Genomic DNA, 15,987 nt, shown 5'->3' with positions numbered 1-15,987 from the left:
ATAATGTGAAAAGAGAAAGAGTTAAGGGTCAAGCTTTGAGGAAAGGCACCTTTTAGAAGTTGAGGAGAGGAGTAGGAAAGATTGGAAAGAGAGAAAACCAGAGAGCTAGTAGGAAACCAGGAGGATATGATGTAGAAGCCAAAGGAAGAGGTGTTTCTAGAAGGATAGTTTGGTCAGAAGAGTCAAATGATACTGAGAGGTCCAGAACTGGGGTCAGCAAACTTTTCCATAAAGGGCCAGAGAGTAAATATTTTCAGTTCTGTGGACTGTGTGATTTCTGCCTCGACTATCCAGTTGTGTCACTGTAGCATGAAAGCAGCCACATACCACATGTAACACGTTTATTACAAAGACTGTTGTGGGCTGGATTTGGCCCACAGGCTGTAGTTTGCTGATCCTATTCTGAAGGGTTGGGACTGAGCCAAGACCATTGCCCTTAGCTACACGGGAGTCTCCTGGTGGATGGTGGGGGTGGACTGGGCCAAGGGGCTGTGAGGAGGAGGAGAGAGACAGGATGGAGGCTGAAGGGGAAAGTGGGACCAGGGAGGGTTTTGTTTTTATGCTTACACGCTGATGGGAAGGAGCCATCAGAGCAGAAGACGTTGAAGGTACAGGAGAAAGGGAAATTGGAAGAATGAGACCCTGAGGACGAAGGATATCTCCAGCTGAGGTGAGCTGATTCTAATGTAACCACAGGAGGAAGGGAGGGCGAGCGCTGATGAGGGGTATGGATGCCTTTCAGGCTGTGGATGTGGAACCAGTACTGTAATGAGGATCCAGTATAAAGTCTCAAAAATTGAGATGCCCCAAAGCATTCCCTGTCTTTGTAAGAGACTAGAATGAATTATTTTGGAAAGGGACCCAAGGCAGACTTTTGTGGTCCACCCAACTGCACATTCTATTTTATCTCACTTCTGTTGAATTTTAAAGCAGCTGTACCACATGTACTCACTCATAAGTGGACCCTGAACATTTATCATAATACGATAAGAAAGGGACTGGCAGCAGTGGGACACTGCCAGGGGCAGGGGAGGGACACATAACATGAATAAGGGCTCCTGGTCTCAAACCAGGCGAAGTGGGCACCAAAGGAAGGCCCAAACTTTACCTGTACAATGACCACTTATGCAACTAACCCTGAATTGTACTCTATATCTGTAAAATAAAAAAAGTAATTATTTATTTAGGTAGTAAAAATATAATCCTTTATCCGTAATTTAAAAAATATATAAAACTCTAATAAATAGGGTTTTCCCGAGTTTAGTTCCCATTTGGTAGTAAAATCTTACTCATTCATGATATGAAGCTGTCATAGTCATCATGTGTCCATTTTGTTTGTTATCTTGTTTCCATGAGAGATTTTAATGTGAGTGAGTGAGTAGGATCCTGCTCCAGAACCTGCCCTAGACTATATCTTTTATGGTGTATATATCCTGTTTCAAAAATTTGGAAATGGAAGAATTCTGAAAGTTTCTAGGCCTCAGTGCTATGAGATCAGAGTGTAAATCTACGACTCTCTCCGACCTGACTTGAGCCACAGAGCCCTTTGCATCTGTCTTTGGGCTGGTGCTGCCTCAAGTGACTGCAAAGTTAGTAAACAAAGCTTCCTCTGTACGTGACTGTCCCATGTCAAGTGCATGGCCTGCTCTGGTGTCCGGGCCTTCATTACGTGACTGCCATGTTGTACATTCTCATTCTCATTGCATCATAGGGCCATTCCTCTTAGTGACTTGTGCTGCTTCTTCTAGGCACCTTGGCTGGGGTCATCGATCTCGCCGTCGACTGGATGACAGATCTGAAGGAGGGGGTCTGCCTGTCTGCCTTTTGGTACAGCCATGAGCAGTGCTGCTGGACTTCCAATGAGACCACCTTTGAGGACAGGGACAAGTGTCCCCTGTGGCAGAAATGGTCGGAGCTGCTGGTAAATCAGTCAGAGGTGGGTGTTTGGGTAGGGTTCTGGCTGGGGACTCCTGCATTCCACACATGCTTTGGAATGCTGCTGGGCAACGTGTGAATGTCTATGACTTCACCTTCAAGTGTCTGCTCTGGTAATAGAAAGTCCATGACTTGCCACTAGTATGACTTACTTTTTCTAGCTCTCATGCTACCACACAAACTTCACTTGCAAAACCTTTTCCCATTGTTTCATGAGCACAGATATATGCACTTTTCAAAGTCTCATGTTTAACCTCTTCCTCCCTTCCTTCCTTCCAGTCATTATCAAAAGTAGTTTATTGATCGTGCTGAAGAAATAGGGTTGATTTTTATACCTTCTAATGGAGGAAAAAAGATAAGTTATCCTTTAAAAAAACGCAACAGCTTTAGTGAGATACAATTCAATTCACAGTTCATATGGTTTACCCATTTAAAGCGTACATTTCAGTGGCTTTTAGTGCATTCACAAAGTTGTGCAACCATCACAACAGTCTAGTTTTAGAACTTTTTTTTTTGAGTCAGAGTCTCACTTTGTCACCTAGGCTGGAGTGGTATGCTCATGGTTACTACAACCTTGACCTGCTGGTCTCAGGCAATCCTTCCACCTCAGCCTTCGAAGTAACTGGGACTACATGCACATACCACCATGCCTGGCTAATTTTTTTGATTTATTTTTAGAGACAAGGTCTCGTCAAATTGTCCAGGCTGGTCTTGAACCTCTGGGCTCAGGCAGTCCTCTTGCCTCTGCCTCCCAAAGTGCTGGGATTACAGTTGTGAGCCACCACACCCGGCCTAGAACAGTTTTATCCCTCCTATTCATAGTCACTCCCATGTCCCCCTCACCACCAGCTCTAAGCAACTGCTAATCTACTTTTTGTCTCTATAGATTTACCTCTTCTGGATATTTCATATAAATGAAAGAATCCACTGTGGAGACTTTGTGTCTGGCTTTCACGTAGCATCATGTTTTCCAGGTCTCCTCATGTTGTAGCAAGAATCAGTACTTTGTTATTTTTTTGTGGTCAAATCATATTCTAGTATATGGATATAGTACATTTTATTTATCCATTCACAGTTGCATCCATTCCTTGGCTATTGTGAATGATTTTGCGATGAACATTTATTTGTGTACAAGCTTTTGTGTGGACATAGTTTTCAGTTTTCTTGGGTAGATATCTAGGAGTAGAATTGCTGAGTCAGATGGGAACTCTGTGTTTACCTTTTTGAGGCACTACCAGACTGTTTTCCAAAGTGGCTACATCATTTTACATTTCTACCAGCAGTGTATGAGAGTTCCAATTTGTTCACCTGCCTGCTAACACTTGTTATTATCTGCATTTGATTCTAGCTATCCTAATGGGCGTGAAGTGGTTTAAGCTTTCATCTCATTTTCGTTTCAGTTTTCATCTTCCATTGCATTTTATGAGCATATTACAGAGGCTGTTCTGGGCCTTCTATGAAGAGAGTGTCCCAGACACAGGAGATATAGTGGTGAGCCACAGACACAGTGCTTGCCTTCATGGCATTTAAGAGCTTCAGATCTTTGTAAAAATCTTAGCTCAGGAAAGGGTTAACTTCTACCCAAATTCAGTGGTTACCATCTATGGGCAAGAGGGGGAGCTGGGTTGCCAATCTTCACATTAGGGGTAATGTGAGGATCGTTCAAGCTAGAACTATGCTTGGGAGATATATGTAATCTGTTTATACATCTCCTTTCTCCCCCTTTTTTTTTGTTTGCCTGACTGACTTACCACAGCTGAAGACATTTGGAATGCGCTTTGCCATCTTGTTAAACCTCTTTCTCAGTGGAACTGAAAATTAATTCCTTCAAATCTCAGAAGTAGACAGGGATCTTGAAATCTCACACGTTCTCAGTGCTCTCCATTACTTCCAACAAGAAATTCTCTACTGGGGTTGATGGGAGTGGGCAGGCAGACTTGGCTGTGCGCCATCTTTTCTTTCTTCTCTCCTACTTGCAATGTGTGTTTTGGGAAAATATGGCCATCCATCTTTTCAACTGTTTTTAAGATTTATACTTTGATTCAAAGAATTACTGTTAGTAAGAGTGAGAAGTTATTTTTAGCCTCCAAAAATGTACATATTTAAGTGGGTGAAAGGTATTGCTCAGTCTGATTTCTCACCACGTAGGGTGTGAATATATGTGCTTGTAAAGGCCAGAGCAGTCTCCTGGAACGTGTTTTTGCATTTAATAGGCACACATGTGGCTGTGTCCACGGCCTGACTTGTAGGCGACCTCCCTTTCCTTCCCCCGCTCACTTGAGTAATCCAGATGGTGGCAAGAAGCTGAGGCCTGGAGAAATGTGGTCGCCACTCAGCAGACCAGGTCCTTGACCTAAAAGACCCCAGACTGTATGTTTGGTTCAGAAAACGTTCCCCACACATCAGATAATTTGGAATAAATAGTTCAATGAATTATTCTAAAGGAGGTGATCAAGTTTTTCTCCTCTAACAGTGCCTCTCAAATGTTAGCATACATTTGAGAACTCAGAACCTTCTGGAAGGCTTGTTAAAACATATTTAGCTGGGCCCTACCCCAGAGTGTCTGATTCAGCAGCTCTTGGTGAGTCCTGAGATTCTGCATTTCTGATAAGCTCCCAGGTGATGCTGATGCTGCTGGTCCATGGACCACACTTTGAGTAGCAGTTTTCTAAAATATACTTCCGACCCTATTTACTGGCAGCACGGGGGCTGGCTGCGGTGTGGGTGGGGCCTTAATGAAAGCCAAGAGAGACCAATCCATCACAGACGAGACAAAACACATCTGCCATCGTCTTGAAGGTGGAATTTTCTGTGTCACACCTTTCATTAACTCTAGTGCAAGTGGTGATTAAAACCAATCATCATCCACGGTTTCCATTACTACGGAGATTTCACCCAGTAGAAGGTGGGCGTAAACAGCTCCTGAAGAAACAGCTGGTGCTCTGTTTGTGTGTGCTGACTGTAGCAATAGCAACAGCTGATAAACCAACACTGGCCATTTCGTTTACACGGGACAAGGACCAAACCTGCCCAATCCCTTCAAAGCTTTCGCTGTCATGCTGGAGGGAGTGGGGTCGGGTCTGCTTTCAGGTCTGCCATGGCTAATGTTTCCTTTCTTGTTTTGTGTCCATTGTCTAGGGTGCCAGTGCTTACATTCTGAATTACTTAATGTATATCCTGTGGGCGCTGCTGTTTGCGTTTTTGGCCGTCTCCCTGGTGCGTGTATTCGCGCCATACGCCTGTGGCTCTGGTATACCAGAGGTGAGTCATGGCTGGATTTCTCTTGTACCAATAATATGAATAGCAAATCCTTCTGTAGCGTTATTGTGCCATGCACAGTTCTAAGCACTTTACATCGATTAGCTTGTTTCGTCTTCACAATAAGATTAAAGCTCAGAGAGGTTAAGTAACTTGCCCAAGATAACCGAGCTGATAACTCTGAGTTGAACCCAGCAGTTTGACTTCAGGATTTATACTCTATATTCAGGACTTTGGCTCTGTTGCTTCTCAGAAGATTACCTTTGTGAGCCAGTCACAACTCCTAAAGCCTGGGAAATCAGAGTTCATTAACCTCACACATAAACGTGGCATTATAATAACTCATAAGTGCATCTGTGATGCCATGCGAAAAAGACAATAGTGCAGGCTTATTGCTGAGAAAGCTTGCTGATGATTAAACTCCCTTGTCATGTTTTGCTCTTCTGGTGACAGGGTAATAGCAATCTTTACAAAACTCAATTTCTTTTTTAGTGCATGCACTGCGAATGTACCTCTGTGAATTTAGAGCTCTTATGGTTTTCAGCACTTTTATGTAACCAAAGTATGAGAGGAGCGACCCCATCGATCAAGGGGGAATGCCTGAGACCAAACTTAAAACCTAGGAGGACCTACTGGGTAGAATAACAATAATTGAGCTGATTCCTGAACAGCCTAGATAGTAACAATTTTAGCTGGAAGTCATTTTAAAAGTTCTGGTATTATCACTGTAATCCTGCAGTTCAGTTCTCCTTTGGGTTGGTGTCTTCACAATGCCCACAGGCAGTCAGCTAGTGAATTTGAAGATGCAGTTGTGGTCGAGTATGGCAGTAAATCCACACTTACGTAGGTGCCCTCTAACCCCGACTCTGATCCAGGCAGTTCACAGAAAGGGAGTAATTAAAAGATGGTCAAAGGCAAAATTCAATATGGTCATTTTTTTCAGGAAAGAGAAAAAAAGTCTTAATATGTCATGCTAAATATTTGATGGCTTGTGTTAACATATTGCTTCAGGAACCTGAAAGACAAGCGGTGTAACCATCCCATTTTCTCAGTGCAGCCAATTCTGCTATAATGCTGTCTGCATTCCTAAAATTCACCATGTCAAGCAAAATTGCACAATAAACACAGGGCTTCTGGGGAACATGGGTTAGGGACATGACACACAAAAACTTCCATCAGCGACACATCTGAAAAAGACAGGCACCTAATAAAAACAGTGGCACAGTTTTACACATTCCATGGCTAAGAAATACATAAATTCCACAACAAATATGTCACTTCTTGGGAATAACTTGAAGTTTGCGTGTGGAAGTGGAAGTCAGAAGGGCTGCCACTTGTGGGCTTCTGTGAAGGGTAGATGGAGATCAGAGGAGAGTCATGACAGCACATGTGGACAGGTGGATGTTTGGGGCATGTGTGTGTGTTTTGTGTTTTCCTACATGTCTTGACTCCACTTGGTACGGTTTTCTGCATTCACCTGGTATTTCTCCTGGAGGAAATGCGCATAAACAGACACAAAATTTGCTTTAAGTTCCAATTCCTCCCCAGTGTGTGTATATATATATAAAATTGGAACACATTTGCATTTTCAACATAGCGTTCTAGCGGAGCTGACTGTTTTTTATTTGATATCTAAAGACTCAAGCACCCTGGACAATACAAAGAAGAGATCATTAGTGGTGTCTCTATTTGTGATCCTACTGTCCAATAGTTGGCATTTCTGACTCAAGCATTTTCAAAATAAGGAGATGGCCAATGGGGCATGGTGAACAATAGAAAACAGCAGTAAAGGCATGCCGGACTTTTCCATCCCTTCCTTCCAAGAACTGGAGATGGTGGCTCAACTTGGGACCTTATAGACAGACAGGGAGCTCAAATGTGAACTCTGTCTTTGAGGGCTTGGTTCGACTTTGTCATTGTCCAAAGCAGGCATCTTTCTGGGTGGCAGCTGAGCTCAAGAGGAGCATTTATGTTTCTTTGTGACAAAAGTACAAGGGAGACACATTGGTGTGGATGAAACTAAAAAACATGATGCCAATTAAAAAAAGAAAGTTGAAGAGAATACATAAAGTATGATTCTATTGATACACAGTCCATAAACAGCCCAAATGAAGCAACACATGTTCAAACTAAAAAAAGGCAAAGAAATGATTGGAAGTGGTGAGGAGAAGGAGGAAATTTCCATTGGGGAGGCCAATATAGGACTTTCAAGGGTAGCCACTCTTCTAGTCCTTAAACCTGGTAGTGGGCACATGGGTGCTTGTTTGATTAATATTCTTTTAACCACCAGGCACAATGGCTCACTCCTGTAATCCCAGAATTTTGGAAGCCAAGGTGAGAGGATTGCTTGAGGTCAGGAGTTTGAGACCAGCTTGGGCAACATAGCGAGATCCCTGTCTCCCCAAAAATAAAAAAAAAAAAAATTAGCTGGGCGTGGTGGTATGCCTGTAGTGCCAGCTACTTGGGAGGTTGTGGTAGGGGAATCGCGTGAGCCCAGGAATTTGAGTTTGCGGTGAGCTATGATCGCTCCATTGTACTCCAACCTGGGCAACAGAGTATTTATCTCTAATAAAAAAAGAAAATTTCTTTTAACCACCTGCAACTACATAATAAATTCATTTCTCTATTTGCAAAACAGTCCATAACAATCTTTTAAAGTATCAGGACCCAAATGGAAGTTCTATAATTACATTTGGTTATTATGCCTTAGCAGTAGTGAAGTTCTCACTGTTATTATAGTAGAGCTCGAAGTTCTTAACCTAAGAATTCAGTGCCGACTGCAGTTCTTGGCGGAAAGGAGCAGAGTAAAAAAATACATAAAATAATAATTAATGGATAAAAGGAACCTCCTCCCGGTCAAAACCCAACTAAATATGGAAACTGACTTCAGTTGAGACCTGAAACTGTTCACCTTCATTCTAGCAATGATACCAACTGAGTTATTTAGAAGATATACCTCTGTCTGGGACAATCTGCTATAAGTTGTTACATGTCACACCATGGAAGAATGAACTTTTAATGCAGCGCACCTATGTACGTTTTAAAATTTACTCATCCTCCCCAGCATTTGTTTCCAAAACATTTTGGATACTTAGGATGAAAGTTCTTTTGGAAACTTTTTTTTTGAGTCGGGATCTCATTCTGTCACCCAGGTTGGAATGCTGTGGCACGATCATGACTCACCATAGCCTCTAACTCCTGGGCTCAGGTGATCCTTCTGCCTCAGACTCTCTAGTAGCTGGGACTACAGGCAGGTGCCACTATGCCCGGCTAATTTTTTTGATTTCTTTGTAGAGACAAGATCTTGCTCTGTTGCCCAGGCTGGTCTCGAATTCCTGGGCTCAAACAATCCTCCTGCCTTAGCCTCCCAAAGTACTAGGATTACAGGTGTGAGCCACTGCACCCGGCTGAAACATTTTTAAAAAATGTAAATTTAGAGACTTCTTTTCTGCGTAAGAAATGCTCCATATAAGTTCTATAAAACACATTTAAAAGTGAATACTCATAGCTTCTTGGACTTGGGAATTCAGAGACAATGGGATGAGGGTGTCCTCTTTCTCCTTCTGTTTGCTTTATTAGTAGAACCACTGCACTGTCAACTATGTAAGAAATCACATCCTCTCAGAACTTACTCTGTGTTGGTGTTTCAGTTCATTACAGTACATGAACACTCTCACAAATATTTATTTACCAGGAAGGGTTCTGGTTTTCAAGTTAACACCAAGCCACAAATCCACCGCAATACATCTCGTTAAAACCCTGCTTGCTTTAGTTGCTATGAATACAAATTAAAGCAAATGATTGGATTTTGGCATCTACTGGGAATGAATTTGCCTTCTTTAGTTCCTTAATTTGATCATGAGATTTTTGTAAAATCATTTTAGAGAATTACACAATACCTATTACATTGTTCAATTCACCACATGTCATGGCTGGCAAAATCTCAGGTAATTTAGATGCTTGTAATTTTCTAAATGGTATTGCGCTTTTAAACTATACCCTGGGGTTCAAATTTACATTAACTAACTGTCAAAAAATTATAGATAATTTTATTCAAGGCAACACAAAAGGGCAGGATTGTGGCAGGCATAATAAAACATCCTTTAAATAAAGGGATCTGAGGTCCCAGCGTAGTCTCAATTAGGCTAACTACCATGAGTTAAGGATGGATTTAACCACCACTAGTTTGTCTGTCATTAGTTAAAGGCTAGTTCAAGAAACACCATCTGACTATATAGCTCAGAGACCTCCCGCATGTGCTGTAGGAAGGAGCTCATTGAGTCCTTCGGTAACACACACATACACTTGAATTAGCTCACTTCATGACCCACCCAAATCACCAAAGGTGACATGATGCTCAATAGAAGGCATTGATGAAAGAATAAACAGTGTTTCAGGGCCATCCCTTAAATGCTGTTTTGAGAAATTAGGAATATCTGTGTTACTCTTCTCAGGAATGGAACAGGGATCTCCACCTGGGCTGCATTTTGCAATCACCTGGGGAGGCTGTAAAACTCCTCATACCCTGGATGTACCTCAGATCAATGACATCACATCTCTGGGGGGTGGGGGAGAACCAGTCGCAATACTTTCTATTTCCCCAGGTGAATCTGATGAGTGCCAAGGTTGAGAAGGACCGTAGTAGCTACTTGAGAACCTGATTGCTTGGCAGGGCAGTGCCCACCAAGAGGCATTTTGAAGTTATGTAAATGGCATTGACAAGAGATAATATTGTCCATTATGTATTACATAATGAGAAAACAGAAATTGACCACGAATTTCATTTATTCATTCGATGTCTAATTAATCTATGCTTACAGGCTTGTAAGTTGCTAGCTCAACAGTAAACATTCACTCCATTTTAGCCAATTGGGGAAGTGGTTGGAGGTAGAAAAGTTATTTATATATATGATGCTTCTGTATCCAAAAGAACACCATTCTGGGGGAGAGAACCTCAGTATATGAAGTTAATCACTGAGATTGGCACCCAGTTGGATAATAAAAGCACTAGGCAAGGACTCAAGTGAACCTTTAGGAAGAAAGCCATTATTTGGCATTTACAAAATGGAGTAGGTCTGAAAACGGAGCAAGACAACTCTCCCTGCGGTCAAAGTCCTTTTCAATACAATAGGGTAGGATTCCATGGGACAGATGCAGTTGTCATGGATTGAATCATCTTTACATCCCCTAAAGGCGAGTTAATAGGATGTTGAACATCTTCTTCATTTTCTAACATTGTATCAAGAATATTTTCATACATACAGAAAAGTTGAAATAATTGGGTAGTAAACACCTATTTATTCATCGCCTTCTGCAGGTGTTGGCAGACTTTTTTTTTATAAAGGAAAGAGAGTCAATATTTTAGACCTTGAAGGGTAAGAGGTAAAATGGAGCAACTACTCTCACTAAAAGGCTAATAGTTTTTTTTTTTAAAAACATGTTACTTTAAACAATGTTAAATCCATTCTTAGCTCATGGTTCATACAAAGATAGGCAGTGGGCCAGGTTTAACCCATGGGCCATAGTTTAACAATCCCTGACATTTTGTTCATGCTTCCACAGTTGGCTAAAATGGAATGAATGTTTACTGCTGAGCTAGCAACTTACAAGCCTATAAGCATATTAATTAGACACCAGGTGAATCAGTCAATGAAATTCGTAGTCAATTTCTGTTTTTCCATTATGTAATACATAATGGGACAATTATAGAATACAAAATGTTATCTGTTGTCAGGGCTATTCACATTTTCAATTGACATTTTGCTCTTGTAAGGGAGGCAGAATTTTACCTCTACTCTTTTAGGGGTTTTCAGTTGGGCCTGGGAATTAAGTTGGTTTAAGACAGATCAATAGAAGTAAGCAAATAAGCACAGAAATTTATTTAATACAAGTTTTATATGACACAGGAGTCCTTATAAGGAAATGAAGATCCGAAGATGTGGTTGGAGCTGAACATTTATATAGAGTTGGACAACGAGGACTAAGTCATGAAAATGTGACAAGGAGCAAGAGCTTTGGCTAAGGGGAGTTAGCTGGGCAGAGAAGTGGCCAGGAAGATGAGGGTCAGTCTAACAAGGTTTGTTTTTACAGGTTTCCTTTAGCCTCAACTTCCTGTCCCTGATAATAAGAATGATATTTTCCTTCTAGTATAGGAAGGGCATCTTTCACATGGGAATTTCACCTCTGCTTTTAAGAAACAGAAGGAAGGTCAGAGTGATCTTCTTGCACCTGCTGTTTTTCAAGTTCCTTTAACTCAAAATAGTCACTTTGCCAGAGTGGATTTGCCATTTTGGGGTGGGTTTTTCTTAATGCCTTTACTCTTTCCACTTTGTCACTTAGCTGGCCAGCTCTCTGTCTCTTTATCCTGGATATCTTTCAAGAGTCAAAAGTTAACAGTTAAAATCAATAGATATATATCTCTTCTCAACACAGCAAAGGGTAATGTGAGCAGGATAAAATGCCATAAATAAAATAAATAAAATGAGACCTTGATAATGACCTAGTCCCTTTATGATCTTTTGGTACTCTAGGAATCCTCAAAATTTACCATACAGTGAATTTAACATTTTCTGTTAACATAATATACAATTATATATTAATATAAAATGACAGATAAATCAGAAATGAAAATGGTCTCTCTCCCATGGGATTTAGCAAATCTCAATTTATAATGTGACTCAGAGGAATTACGGCCATTTTCCTAGCTGTGGATTGAAGCTGTTCATTCCCTCTCATTCTTCTTCCTCTGTTTCAGATAAAGACCATTTTGAGCGGCTTTATCATCAGGGGCTACTTGGGGAAGTGGACCCTGCTAATCAAGACGGTCACCCTGGTGCTGGTAGTGTCCTCCGGCCTGAGCCTTGGGAAAGAAGGGCCGCTGGTGCACGTGGCTTGTTGCTGTGGCAACTTCTTCAGCAGCCTTTTCTCCAAGTACAGCAAGAATGAGGGCAAGAGGCGTGAGGTGGGCCAGCTCAGCTTCCATCTGTGGGCTCTGAAACTTTCTTCTTGAAGCCCCCATTTCCACTTTCATCTACACATGTTTGCACATATTTGTTTTCATGAAAGGCCTTGGAGCTTATGCAGGTCTGTTTGTCTTGTAGGTGCTTTCAGCTGCAGCAGCTGCTGGAGTCTCCGTTGCCTTTGGTGCGCCAATTGGGGGTGTGCTTTTCAGTCTAGAAGAGGTGAGAATGGGCAGTGAGGGAATTCGTGGTCTTGAGTGGCAGGAATATGTGGATGGTTGACGTGGCAGTAAGCTTTCATCTCTCACCCTCTGAGGATTCGAGTAAAGAAGTAGTGAATAAGATTCCTGCAGTTAATTAAGGACCCCAATTTTCACTGTTAAGTTTCAAGTATTGTTTTAAAACTTGCCAATATAGTTTTTTTTTTTTTTGAAGATTTACAGTATCCTTCCTCTTTCTCGTAAGCAGTTTAAACAAACATTTCTGGTTTTGGTAACCCAAATGGATCATTCCAGGGGTTGGCAAACATTTCCTATAAAGGGCTAGGTAGTAAACGTTTCAGGTTTTGTGGGCCATACAATTTCTGTTGCAACTGTTCAACTCTGCTGTTGTAGCATAAAAGTAGCCATAGACAACACGTGTATGAATGGGCATGGCTGTGTTTCTATAGAACTTTCTTTATGGACACTGAAATTTGAATTTTATATAGTTTTCACATGTCACAAACTATTGTTTTTCTTTAAAATATTTCAAATCAAAAGATTTTTTCCCCCACCAATTAAAAATGTAAAAACCACTCTAAACTCACGTGCTATACAAATACGTTCACTGGGCTGGAGTTAACCTGTGGACTGGAGTTTTCCAACCCTTGATCTATTCTCTTGTCTGTAGAATCAAATCCAGAGGTTTATTTGTTTTTAGGAGGGTCTCTGTGCCATGAACAGAATTATGATTAAATTTTTTTATTTCTTTTAAAAACATAGCTCAAACTCACCTTGATTAGTATTCATCCCACTTCTAGACACAGTTATATTCCTTTGTTGGTGCATATTGGTAATATTAAATCCAGGCTGACGGAGTGAGTACATTCACTCTTGGTCTTAGAGTGTACCTTTTGTGCCGAGTGTCAGCAGGTGTCTGCCGACCAAAGGGACCGGGCTCTGAGCAGCTCTTCTCTGGCCAGCCTCTAATTTTCTACTTGTTCATTCCAGGTCAGTTACTACTTTCCCTTGAAGACTCTGTGGAGGTCGTTTTTTGCGGCCCTGGTGGCAGCCTTTACGCTGCGATCCATCAATCCCTTTGGGAATAGCCGCCTTGTTCTGTTTTATGTGGAATACCACACACCCTGGTACATGGCTGAACTCTTCCCCTTCATCCTTCTTGGAGTCTTTGGGGGCTTGTGGGGAACGCTCTTTATCCGCTGCAACATCGCCTGGTGCAGGAGGCGTAAAACCACCAGGCTGGGGAAGTACCCGGTGCTGGAGGTTATCGTGGTGACGGCCATCACTGCCATTATCGCTTACCCCAATCCCTACACGCGCCAGAGCACCAGTGAGCTCATTTCTGAGCTGTTCAATGACTGTGGGGCGCTCGAGTCCTCCCAGCTCTGTGACTACATCAATGACCCCAACATGACCCGGCCTGTGGATGACATTCCGGATCGGCCAGCTGGTGTCGGTGTTTACACGGCTATGTGGCAGCTGGCCCTGGCGCTGATCTTCAAAATCGTTGTTACCATATTTACCTTTGGCATGAAGGTAAGTGAAAGGGAAGGAAGATGGGGTGAGGACCGATGTCCTTCTGGGGATGGTGCCCTACTCTTCAAAATAAAATTGTAATGGAAGAGAAAGGGGAACCGACCTTTCTTGCATGTTCTCATTTGACATTCTCTTATTATTATTTTAAAATTTATATTAGTCAGGGTCTTGCTCTGTCACCCAAGCTGAAGTGGCATGATCACGGGTCACTGGAGTCTTGACTTCCTTGGATAAGGCCATTCTTCTGCCTCAGCCTCCCTAGTAGCTGGGACTACAGGCAAGCACCACCACACCTGGCTAAGTTTTTGATTTTTCTGTAGAGACGAGGTCTTATTATGTTGCCCAGACTGGTCTTGAACTCCTGGGCTCAAGCATTCCTCTCACCTTGGCCTCCTTCATTTGATATTCTTTTAATCAACAGGAAATAATGCATCTAATAAACAACAAGTTTTTGCAATAGAGATTGTAATCCCATTTCCCAACTGTAGAAACTAAGGCTCAGAGACTTTATGTGGCTTGATCAGACCCGCAGCTTATGGGAGACAGAGCAAGATATCAAACCCACTTCATCACATTCCCAGTACAGGTGGGGTAAGCACAGGTTTACTTGCTGGCTGGCTGATACCAGGTGGTGGAAAAAGCCCAGGTTTGGCCCAGTTTGTATTACAACCATACACTGAACATCAGCTGTATCTCAGGCCCTGTGCTAAGTCTGAGGTGACCCAGGGTAGAAACTGTCCTTGAGAGTACATGGCTCTGGGAGTACAAAGTGAGTGTGTCCCCAGTCTGGGTAGTGCTGGGCATGACAGAAGCTCTTTGTACATATCCTCTCTTGATGGGGGTGTCCTCGAGAGCTGTGAATGACAGCACGTACTTTCATTATTCTTGTGTTTAAAGCCACAGAGAGATAACTTTCTTTTGCTGAATGCTGTGTTAAAATCAGTTTAGATACTTTAAAAGCACTTTCTAAAGAGCTTTCTTTCATGGAACCTGGCATTAAACTATTACTGCTTTTAAAAAAAAATTGAGGTAAAACAAAACATAAAATGGATCATTTTAAAGTATACTCTTCAGTGGTATTACATACATTCATGTTGTCAAGCAGCCAACACCTCTCTCTAGTTTCAGAACATTTTCATTTCTCCAAAAGGATATCCCACTCCCGTCAGCAGCCACTCACCATTTTCATCTCCCACCAGTCCCTGGCAACCACTAATCTGCTCTGTCTCTATGGATTTGCCTACTTTGGACACTTCATATAAATGGAATGATATAATATGTGACCATTTGTGATTGGCTTTTTTTCACTTAGCACAGTGTTTTCGAGGTTTGTCCATGTTGTAACGTGCGTTAGTGCTTCATTCCTTTTTATGGCTGAATAATCTTCCATCGTGTGGATAGGCTATATTTTGTTTGTCCACATATCCTTTGATGGATATTTGAGTTGTTTTCATTTTTGGCTATATTAATAGTGCTATTATTGCTTGCTTGAAAAAACTTTTATTGATGAATTTTCACAAAACACACACACTTGTGTAACCAACACTCAGGACGAGAAGCAAAATATTATCCCTTCTCCAGAACCCTCTGTTGTGTTCCATTACCTTTGCTTTCTGTGTGGTATTTCTGTGAATTGTGTTATTTTTAAACAGTCTAAGAAATGGTGTACCTGAGTGTGTAGTGGTCAAACACAAACCTGGATTTGTGCCTTAATAACAAGGATGGGTGGACTTCATTTATAGCCAATTGACTCTTAGTCATCCTCTCCTAGAAAAGGATTTATTTTCATGTCTGAGGGAGGTGTCAGCAGCATCTTTTGGTGCTTGCTGAGAGAAATCTATTTTGAAGTTACAGGGATTTAAGTGACTGTGGAATAAGGACAAGCTCTGAAAGGAACAAGGTCCTAGGGAATGGTCCAGACTCTAGAAATCACACACGAGGAGCCAATCTGAACTTGAATTAGGTTAAATATCTGCTTCCATCCTCAGGTGGCTGATTACCTGGGGTGGACATAAAAGCAGCTGCTGCCAGGATCAGTGGTCACGTGTGATCTCCGTGAACACGGGGAGGCAGGCATA

The 15,987-nt window shown here is 41.9% G+C and overlaps 1 protein-coding gene across 1 annotated transcript in view; it reads left to right on the top strand.

Moving 5' to 3' along the window:
- CLCN4 (chloride voltage-gated channel 4) overlaps window positions 1-15,987 on the top strand; it is a 73,192-nt gene that overhangs the window by 32,177 nt on the left and 25,028 nt on the right. The window contains exons 4-8 of the mRNA XM_008055153.2: window positions 1,749-1,936; window positions 5,074-5,196; window positions 11,948-12,154; window positions 12,294-12,374; window positions 13,364-13,909. Of these exons, the coding sequence (XP_008053344.1) occupies window positions 1,749-1,936; window positions 5,074-5,196; window positions 11,948-12,154; window positions 12,294-12,374; window positions 13,364-13,909 (1,145 nt within the window). The remainder of the gene's footprint in view (window positions 1-1,748; window positions 1,937-5,073; window positions 5,197-11,947; window positions 12,155-12,293; window positions 12,375-13,363; window positions 13,910-15,987) is intronic.

The sequence above is a fragment of the Carlito syrichta genome, unplaced genomic scaffold, assembly GCF_000164805.1.
Source record: "Carlito syrichta isolate Samal-C Ts95f unplaced genomic scaffold, Tarsius_syrichta-2.0.1 Scaffold301730, whole genome shotgun sequence".
Taxonomy (NCBI): Eukaryota; Metazoa; Chordata; class Mammalia; order Primates; family Tarsiidae; genus Carlito; species Carlito syrichta.
The sequence above is the reverse complement of the archived record's forward strand: the minus strand, read 5'-3'. Positions and strand labels throughout refer to the sequence as shown.